The following is a 10522-nucleotide window of genomic DNA, read 5'->3' on the forward strand; positions in this document are numbered from 1 at the left end:
TGCTAGAGGTGTGTACAAGGTGCAGCGGGAGTGTAATGAGAGCTGGTTTATAAGTAATCTGTTAGCAATCCATCCAGCTTTAACCTATGAACCCTTTATGGTCCTGTGAACCTGTACGGCACCAGGCAAATCCAGTCGGTTTTGCCTTCACTCTAATTCCCCTCTTCATTCTCTGTGCTCCTAAGTGATCTCCTTGCAGACAAACTTGTCTTCTTTCCCACATTTCAGCGCACCAAACAGAAGGATATTTAAAAAATGTCAATCAGATCAAGGTACTTTCATCCTGAAAACTCTCCAGTGGTTTGTGACCATATTAGAACAAAAGTCACACTCCTAGCCAGGGGGCCACGAGGCTCCCGAGACCTTGCCCACCCCTTTGCCAGGAATTCGTGCAGATGAACTACACTTCCCAGCATGCATCGGAACGACAGGCAGTTTTTTAAAAAGATAGACTACAACTCCCGGCATGCCGCGCCCCGGCGGAGCCGATTACGCGCCCCAGCAAGGAGGGCCCAGGGCCTATCGGGGGCGGGGCGGGCGCGGGGCGGGGCCGAGCTCCAGAACCGGTTTGACGGAAGGAGCGGCGGCGGCGGAGGATGGAGGCGGTGGTGTTCGTCTTCTCCCTCCTCGACTGTTGCGCGCTCATCTTCCTCTCCGTGTACTTCGTATCCTTGCCTGAGGCGGGCGGAGGCCTCCGCGGGGCCGCCGCCGGAAGGGCGGGCCGAGCTTGGGCCCGGGTGGGGGCCGGGGCAGGTGCGTGGGAACGAGGGCGGCGGCGGGCGCGGGTCCCCGGGCGCGGGCCGCGGGGACCGGCGTGGCGGCGAGCCCGGGCAGGAGCGGAGCCCAGCTGCCCCGCGTGCCCTGCGCAGGCCGCCGGCCGGGGGTCCGAGCCGGCCTGTCCCGCCGCGCGCCCGCGGGGCCTGCCCGCCGCCGCTCGCCCGCGCGGCGCCCGGACCAGCCCTGCCCTGAGCCCGGCGGGCTCTCGGCCTGCCTTTGCCGGGTCCTGGTTTGCCTACCCTTTGGGACCCTCGAGAGACGGGGTCGTGGCTGCTCTTGGAGATACCCTGGCGGGGCCCTTAGTCGGGTGCGGGGTGTCCGGACAGTGACTCCCACGCCCCGCGGTGCTGGCTCCCCGACCGCGGGCGTTGGGACGCGAGGCGGCGATTGGCGGCCTCTTGTCATTCTCTCGGCACCCCCCCCCCCGCCGCCCGCCCCTTTGTTCTCGCGGGTGTTGGAACTTGGGGGGACCTTGGCGGTCCAGGCGCGGACTCTTTTTCAGAACCGGGCGGCGCCGCTCCTTCGCGACGCCGCTGGAGGGGGTGTTGGGGAGGATGCGTTTTAAAATCCGCCTGCAGCCGACCAGGGGGGTGCCGCTGGCGGCTGCAGACCTGTGAATGGAGCAGCGATGCTCGGGAGCTGTAGTTCCCGGGCGTTCCTCACCGTTGGCACTTTTCTGGGCCCGCCCCATGTTTAAAACTTCAGTGTTTTGTGTAGCTCTTCATGTCAACAGCATTTTAACTGTATTTCCAGGTCGACAAGGTGGTTCAGCCGGGCACTCCGGAGGCTGCGTGGGCTGCAACTTTGCCCTACCTTTGAGGGAGCATCTAGCCTTCGTTGTCACCCAGTTCATTTAAGTAATTAAATAGAAGGTCGGAAAAACGCATGAGAAACACTGCATTCCCCCCCCCCCCTTCTTTTCTTGGGAATCCCGGGTGCTCCTTTCTGACAGTTAAACCTTTTGTCCGCCTGGGGATGCTGAGTATGAGACAGTTGTCCAGTGTGCGGCTTCATACTGTAGTGTGAACAGGCCGCCTGTTGCCATGGGAGACAGGATTTGGAACCGGGCCTCCTCGCCTAGCTGGATATTTGCCCTGCACATCACTTCACCTCTCTTAAGCCTTCGTGTTCTCTTTAAATGTGGGGAAGTGTTTACTTCCCAGATGCGTGTGTGTACAGTGAGAACCGGTGCTAAGCACCTAGCACAGTGCCCGTCCCATGGCCATGAGTCAGTAAATGTTGCTCTGCCTTCCTCTCCTCCAGTTGAGCAGCAGTTGTATGAGGTTTGGGGAACTAAAAGGGCAGCATCATTTGCCTAAGTTTTGGTGACCTATGGCTCTCTGCGACAAGGAACTGGAGCTTACACCCAGAAAAATGAAAGTTGGGTTTCTCTTTTTGCAGTTTGGAAAATTTGGCTTGATATTTTCAAATAGCCTTGGCTTATACCGATTTAATGTACATAGAAAAATGTTGGGTGGAATAGCTTAGGTAGACAGTAAGGTACATTCAGGGTGTGTTTTGATGAAACTCAGCATATTGTGTTACTGTATTTTTGGATAGTTGCCCTAGCTTAGTATTAAAGCCGAGAAGTGGGAAATGGTCAGGGTAGACGTTCTGTAAGGATAGGAGTTTTCCTGGACTTTGAACCCTGAAGAATATCTGCAGAGAAGGAAAGGGGTGGGTGGCTGTTTATAATCACACACAGGCAAGAGCAAAGGTATGCTCATGTCATTTCTGGGTGATAGGGTTAGGAGTATGTGGAGCACATGGTTGATTTTGGTGTTGGTAGCAGCTTGGGTTGGAAAGGCTGGATTCGGTTGGATTTTGGAGGGCTTGAAGGTTCAGGAGGGGGGCTGTCACGTTTACCCTCTAGGCAATAGGGAGCCATTGCAAAGTTTTCACGTAACGTGGTGTACTAGGAAGATGAATCAGCAGAATGGGTTGGAAACCGGGAAGATTGGAAGGTAGGAAAACGTTAGGGTTCACCTGGATTTTAAACAGAATGCTAATTTCGGGCAGGTGAAAGGAGGGATTAATGTGAGTAGTGTCAGGAAAAAATGGTTGCTACTACCTGGTGACAATTGGTTATGAGATACGAAACAGAAGGCAGACATAACTTTCCATATTTTGAGTCTGGGCAAATGATGCTTGGGTCATTGGTAGAAATAAAACAAATTGGAGGTGGAACGATTTGTAGAGAAAGTGATGTTTGACTTTAGCTGTGTTGAAGTGATAGGGGAATATCCATGTGGGAATGTTTAGAATTTAGTTGAGAACCTTTGCTTATAGCAGCATTATTGGGCATTTTCAGACAGAAAAGGAGAGAGAGTAGTGTAATAAACCCCATGTTTCTGTCACTCACCTTCAGGGATTTCAACATTAGGCCATTCTTCTCTCCCTCCCAACTATGGGGGGGGTGGTGGTGGAGCATTTTAAAGTAAACCCCAGGCATTGTCATTCAGTTGAAGAATTCTTTTCGTCTTGTCTGTCTGTCCCTCAGATGTTTATTTGTGAATTTATATTTTGTACTAACAACCATTTTTTGCTTAATTCAGTATAATATATGTGTATTGTGGAATGTTTGGGAGATAGAGAAACATGTTAGGAAAACAAGTCATATGTGACCCAACTTTTGCAACATAAGCAGCTAACATGACCATGCTGCATTTATAGTTTTGTATCCTGTTTTCTTTTTTTATATCTTAAGTCTTCAAAGACATTATATGGTTATGTCATAAACAAACACTATTTTTCCACTTTGGGGAATTCAGGTTGTTAACATTTACACTATTTTCATAGGTCTGATTTTTCCATTTCTTATAGCTGCTGTTTGACACTTGAGGAATTCACATGGAATGTTCTGGTATGGGTCACATTAGACTTGAGCATAATGAGAGTATTATTTTGTGAAAAGCATTTGTTGAAGGAACACAAATGAGAAAATTGTGTTGTCAAATAAATGAGCTTTAAGGAAATAAAATTTTTTTTGAGTCTAGTCTCATTCTGCCTTGCAACTGGGGTTGCTTTCTGAAACTTAAAAACAAATAGTTAATTGTTACTTAAAAAGTCTAATAATTCCTTATCTTGCTCATCAGATAATTACATTGTCTGATTTAGAATGTGATTACATTAATGCTCGATCATGCTGCTCGAAATTAAACAAGGTAAGACGTTTCTTTGCTCATTTCCTCCATTTTCCGTATTAGAGATTATTATAGATAATCAGCCTATGTATATTTGATTTCAGAGTGCATATTGTCTCTTATTGGAATGTTGGTAGAACTATGTGTTTTCCAATGTTTTAAACATGAAACTGCTGGAAGACCTAACTTGGAATTTTGTTTCTTTTTCTGCTTCCTTTGTCCCTTTGACCACAGGGGACATTACTACCCAGACTAGGTGAACGTTTCTTACTGGGGTAATAGTTCTGTCTTTTGTTGAGTGAAGGACCTTTTTGTAACTGGCTGAGTAGTGGAATTAATTAGCTGATTTGTTTTAAAGCCCTTTTACCTTTGGTATCGTCAGAACTTTATATTGGCAAGAATATTCTGAATTGCGGGGCTTGTCTAGATGCAGAGAAACCAGTTGGTCCTGATTCGAGATGAGCTGACAGAAGAGCTTTGCAGATAAAAGTTCATGTAAAAATATAATGCTGAGCAGTGCTTTGGCCTGACCTAAAAGTGATTTCCACGTTTCTTAAGTTTACCTGGCCCATGAGGGAAATAAAGATACATTTGGAAAGTTAAAATTTCTAGTAAACGAAATTCATTCTCTTTCTTTTCCTTTCTTTTCTTCCCCACCACCTCCACCAATTTTCTAGAAAATGGTTTAATACAGTGATAAATAAAAAATTTTGTGTTTATCTACTATGCTTTGAGAGTTCTTAAAAAAATTTTTTTTTTTAATTGAGATATGATGATATATAACATTAAATTAGTTTCAGGCCTTCTCATCTTTAGAAAAATGACTACATATAATCAGATGGATTGTATGTCCTTTTATCTTTCTTGCTTTCTTAATATTTTTGTTTTTTTCTTTTTAAATAAAAATCTAAATACAAAGAAAAGCTTATCTGGATTCTCCTACTGAGAAAATTCCTTTAATTTGAAGTTACGTAGTTCTTTTAATGTTAATTATTATATGTAACTTTTCCTAGATTGCACAGCTAATAAATAGGATAGCACATGGATTCCATTCCAGGTTTGTTTGACTTTGCTGCTCACACTTATATTAAATTGGACACATTAAAAAATACATATAAAATATTAAAAAGTTCCAGTTGGCTGCAAATTAGGTTTAAGGCTCAGAAAGTCCCTTTTTTGTTTGCAAAAAGTACCTAAACTCCAAATGCAAGAGACCTGGGGCCAGCATGTCTGTCTATGCTACATTCCTGTGCCACGAAATAGTTGGACAAGTTACTTAATCTCTCTGTTTTATTTCCCTCATTTCTGAAGTGGGGAGTGCCAGTTTTTGGCTCCATAAATATTAGCTATTATCGTCTATTAAAAGAAAAATTTCTACTCCTAGAAGAAGACCATTGATGAATTGAGAACCTGCCATAATAGCTGTTGATGCATGAAAACTAGAACATTGCCCAAGAAACAAAGAGCATAGATAAGGCGCTGGGTGCTATAAAGCCAGTAGGCTGGGATTCTGGTATCTTAGTTCATTATCATATTTGTTCAACAACTTTGAGCTGTTACTGTTAAAGTACTGTGTGTGTGTGTGCGGTGTGTGTGTATGTATGAATGAGTGGGCGTGAAATGATTTCCCTCAGGATCCTGGAGACTGCAAAATGGGATTGATACTCTGATATGAAAGGCAGCATGTTTGTGGATCTACCATCCCTGATTAGAGTAAGAAATGAGGCTCTAGCATAGGCACTGGGAGAGAGAATAAACCATACCCTGCACTCCCCCTAATTGTCATTCAGACCTGCTTAGTGAATAAATTGGAACCTTTGCTTAGGATACAGCACAGTTGAAACTGAAGCACGTCATGTGTAAGCTGGGCCCTGATGTGTCTGCATGGGCTGGGTGGTTACAGCAGTCTGCAAATCTGAGACATTGAGTCTAAAAATATCTTGAAACACTAGCTTGAAGTTCCCCTGTACTTTCGCTGATTTAGCTTCCAGTGACATGCCCATTCGGGACCCAGTTGTGAGATGTGATACTCTGTTCTCCCCCTGCAGTGGGTCATTCCAGAATTGATTGGCCACTCCATCGTCACTTTATTAATGCTCGTTTCATTGCACTGGTTCATCTTCCTTCTCAACTTGCCCGTTGCCACTTGGAATATATATCGGTGAGTATAGTTTACTATTTTATGTCAGGGACGTTTAAAGAAAAAAATTTCTTTTAACAGCTTTCTCTTCTCCCATAAAAGATTTGTGGAATTCAGAGGGGCATTTGCACTTCACAGAAGTCAGGGTTGAGAAACTGAGTGGGGCAAGGGGGAGAGCTAGAGGCAGCTTGGACGGGAAGGCAGGAAGAGGTCATGGGCAGCGTTAGGCCACGATCTGTATGTGGCCCAGACGCTATTAAACTCATTGTTTCTCTCAAAGTCACCCGACTTCCTTATCTGTAAAAGGAATCAATCAAGGACGACAACTATCCTGTGTAGCTATTATATACAGTGATAATATGAAATGTACGTGTTATCTGAAGAGCCCCTGAAGACTCCATAGTACATTAAGATTAAAAAAAAGTTGGAGTCCAGCCCTGGCCGGGGTGGCTGTTGGTTGAGCATCAGCCTGTGCACCGAAAGGTTGCTGGTTCGATTCCCCGTCAGGGTGTGTGCAGGAGGCAACCAACCGATGTTTCTCCTCTCTTCCCTCCTTTCTTTTTAAAATCAGTAAAAACATTAAAAAAAGAAGTTGGAGTCTATTCTGAGTCTGTGGGAACACTGGATTGAATTGGTCTGGATTTGGAATGAGGTGCATGCTTATGGTGCCCTTATCTTCTGTGCTGACTTGTAGCCCCGTTCCTAGTCCCCACTGTGGTCATACTGTGACCACTATAAAAAGTACATTTCTTATTTGTATATTTTGCATTTAATCTGTATTTTTTTTAGTTATGTAAAGTTAGACATCACTTTTTCAGTCTGAACTATCCATTTATGCCTTGATTGAAGAGTTTTATTTCACCATAGGAGCATTTATTCTAAATAATTTCTGTTCTGTCTTCTTTAAATTGCTCCTTTAAAGTAGGTACGATTTATAAACCATGCAGACTGAGATATACTATCGATTGATCAGCAGAAGCACCAGAGATGGGGTTTCTGGTCTGAACATAGAACCTCTTTTTATTGTCATCTGTGAAATGGGAATAATTATGTCTGACACTACTCATCCTTATAAAGATATTGTGAAAGTGAAGGGACTTGCATTAATTTAGAACTTTTTAGACAGAGAAGATTCTAAGAACTTAATGAAGTTGGTTTGGAGCCCCCTTCATGCGTGTCTAAAGGGCTTAGTGATTTTCTACAGAAGATGCATAAGGGTCTCAGTGCATAAAATATCCTCTCATGTTACTGTATTTGTGTCAGAGGGCAGGAAATCACACCAAAATAACAGTATTGTATTTTTCAAAGGAAAACTAAGTGGTGGCCCATGACTTCACCCTAATACCCTGTCTATATTTGGTCTGAATTTAAAACTGCTAATTGGTTCACTTTTAAAGGCTGATTATTATTGGTTACTTAGTTTTGAACATTTATGCTGATGATTTTTCCTTCTAATATATGTGCATCCTTTTATCAGGTTCATTATGGTGCCAAGTGGTAACATGGGAGTGTTTGACCCAACAGAAATACACAATCGAGGGCAGTTGAAGTCACACATGAAAGAAGCCATGATCAAGCTTGGTTTCCACCTGCTCTGTTTCTTTATGTACCTTTACAGGTGAGTTTACTGCCCTCCTGGTCTTTTCCTGGACCCCATGCTTGCGTTTGATGGGTGAGATACTATACTGTAGGGTATAGCACTGACATTGCAGCGCCTTGGGGGATTATGTGAATTTCTTGCAGTGTGTGGATTTTTATGTGTCACTGAATCAGCATTCTGTGTGACCTACAATAGAGTTACTCTGTGGTATTAGTTATTCCTTATCTGTACCTACCTTATCGGACTGTGATGTGCACTAAATGAGATGATGCCTATAAAGCACTTAGGTTTTTGCTGACCTATAGTAAACCCTAAAAAAAATCTTTCCAAAATATTTGTTACTATTAATCTGGCTGTGCACTGAGTACACTTAGTACGGTTAAATTGGGACAAGTCTTTAAACAACTTATACCATTAGTAATGTCAGGGTATTTCTGTGTATTTCATCATTTGATCTCAGCAAAGCAAAGCTGATTCCAGTAAAAGGAGATAAGTTTTGTTACTGTGCTGGTTTTAATTAGAGTATTTCTTGAGAGACTACTATGTGTCAGACACTGTAAGGCACTGCAAGGGACACAAAGCAGCAGCTCAAAACCCCTCTGTAAAAGCTGGAGCCTGGTATTGCCATAGCCGGGTGTTATCCCGGAGTATGCAAGGGACGGCGCCTAGATCCTGCACTTGTCTCAGAAGAGCTCCCAGTCCAGGGCTAGAAGGGGAGCTGAGGCATACGGGGGGCCATGAGGTGCGGAAGGAGCCCGTGCAGCTGCCCTGGCTGAGCGCCTGCTTGTGAGGCCTGAAGAGGAATGTGCTAGGGGGATGGGGCAGGATGGGGAGGGGGGCTGGAGGCATAGGGGCAGCATGTGCAAAGATCTGCCTAGACAATTTGTTTTTTCCTGGACATAGCTTGTTTTTTTCTAAACTATAGCCCAGTATTGGTTTTAGGTTATATTCCCAAACCCGCCTTGATTACCTTAATTTTCAGTAAAATACATAGGGCATCTAGAGACCCTAATAGAGATTTTCTTTCCTTTAGGTATAAACAATTCACACTCAGATGAGTGTTCCTTGCTGAGCCTTAGGGATATAAGTTTGGACAGACCAGGCTGTGTGGGACATTCCTGAGGAAACATTGGTAACCTTAATTTCCTCTCTCCACAGTATGATTTTAGCTTTGATAAATGACTGAAGCTGGAGAAGCCATGGTGAAGTCAGCTACACTACAGTGCAGTTGAGGAGCCAGAGACTAACGTCATCCTTAGAACCGTAACCATAGCAGTATATTTTTTCCTCTTTGAACAAAAAAATATTTTTGCTGTATTTTTACCATATAAACTATTTAAAAAACATGAATTGAGTTTTTGTAGATTTCTGGTTCTCGACTTTAGCCTGAAGCCCAACACGTAAAGATGTTTATCATCATTTGTGCGTTGAAGATGGTAGTTTGGATGTGGGAACAGGACTGCCATCCAGCCTTGCCTGCCAAAGAGCTGCTCATCACATCAACTGAAAAGTCAAGAGTACAGACCAGCAGTTCACCTGGGCAAAGGAGGAAAGTCAGTTACCCTTTGCCTATATTATGGCAGCTTCATGTATTTATGAAAATTTAGGGACTGTCAGCTAACATATTTTCGTAAGAATGTTAATGGAAAATGACATTTTAAAGATTATATATTTCGTTACGGAATTTGTGAAACCTTATAAGCCATTTGTCAAGTACAATGTCATTCCTGCTTATAGGAAGGAAAATTCACAAAATTAATCAAGAGCTTTCATTTAAAAGCTACTGCCTCCAAGATCACCAGCAGACCTCTATAGTCCCAGGTCTTGTTTGTATACTAATTGTTCCAGTTGTACTTGATCTCTGAGATAGTTTTAGTAGGTTTGGAGAGGGATTTGGTAGATGTTCAGGTTAGAAGCAGGAATAGTCATTCATCCCGTGTGAGTGCTCCGCTTGGTGCCAGGTTAGCTGGAATGCCGGCCTGCTGCACCGGCCACTCCGTTGGGAGCTCCAGTACAAGCCATTTCTTAGACAAGGCCATGTCCACCCAAGCTCAGTTCCTCGGAGCTTGTAAACTTTTGCAGTTGATCAGAGCAGTTAACCTCTGGCTCTGTTTGCTGGGTCAACTAACCTGGCAGTTTATTCTCAGTGCCACTTTGTGCTTTAATCTTAAGTGCTGGCATTCGGGCAAAACATGGTTGTGTTTTATGGCAGAGTCCAAAGGGATTATTCACTGTCGAGGCAGAACCAGGTGGCTAAACAAGGCGTGTGGTTACCAAAAGAGCAAATGTTGTGTGTCCTTTCCACCCCGGACTAGGTCTAGCCTTGGCAGAAGCCAAGGAGCCAGCAGAACTCCCTCTACAGACAGGCCCATGTTTCAGGGGTGGATGGAATGCCCTGGCCACACTCAAAAGGAACAGTGAACAGCAGGAACAGGAAGCTGGGTTCTGTTGGCCTCTTTGGGGTCTCAGAAATCGCTCCTTATGGTTCTGTCGTATTTCTGCCAGGCAAAGAGCCAAGAAGCTGTAACACAGGTTACTTTGCTTGCATCTCTCTTTCTTTTTCCTTCTGAGGCACCTTTGTTTAAAAAAACAAAAGTCTCTTCACTCTGCCTTCCTCCCTAAGGTCCAGTGCCTCTTCATGTTCTGCTCAGGCTAATAAAGCAACGGACACTGCTGGAGAACTGAAATTCTCAGAACCGAGAGACAAACAAGCTACGTCAAGCTCAAAGGTGGTGGAGGGCTGTTGACCAAAATGTTTTATCTTCTTATTCAAGTATTTTAAATAACCAAAATCAAACCCATGTAGTTGAGAGTGCGGCTGTCAGTTCACGTGCCAGGTGAGCACTGCTGGGCTGAGCACAT

The 10522-nt window shown here is 44.3% G+C and overlaps 1 protein-coding gene across 1 annotated transcript; it reads left to right on the forward strand.

The window, feature by feature from the left end:
- The first annotated feature begins 530 nt into the window (after positions 1–530).
- CNIH4 (cornichon family member 4) lies at positions 531–9006 on the forward strand. The gene is made up of 5 exons (XM_081124238.1): positions 531–665; positions 3873–3941; positions 5969–6081; positions 7538–7678; positions 8819–9006. Exons 1-5 carry the CDS (start codon positions 597–599, stop codon positions 8844–8846), a joined length of 420 nt encoding a protein of 139 aa, XP_080980364.1. The 5' UTR covers positions 531–596; the 3' UTR covers positions 8847–9006.
- The last annotated feature ends 1516 nt before the right edge of the window (positions 9007–10522 follow it).

Source organism: Miniopterus schreibersii (genome assembly GCF_964146895.1).
Source record: "Miniopterus schreibersii genome assembly, chromosome: 21".
Taxonomy (NCBI): domain Eukaryota; kingdom Metazoa; phylum Chordata; class Mammalia; order Chiroptera; family Miniopteridae; genus Miniopterus; species Miniopterus schreibersii.

What these genes read in the sequence shown, in the direction of transcription:
- CNIH4 (XM_081124238.1), top strand. Translation starts at nt 597, where the DNA reads ATGGAGGCGGTGGTGTTCGTCTTCTCCCTCCTCGACTGTTGCGCGCTC. An exon ending in GCTGCTCGAAATTAAACAAG is followed by an intron (nt 3,942 to 5,968) that starts GTAAGACGTTTC and finishes CTCCCCCTGCAG; the next exon opens with TGGGTCATTCCAGAATTGAT. An exon ending in GCCACTTGGAATATATATCG is followed by an intron (nt 6,082 to 7,537) that starts GTGAGTATAGTT and finishes TCCTTTTATCAG; the next exon opens with GTTCATTATGGTGCCAAGTG.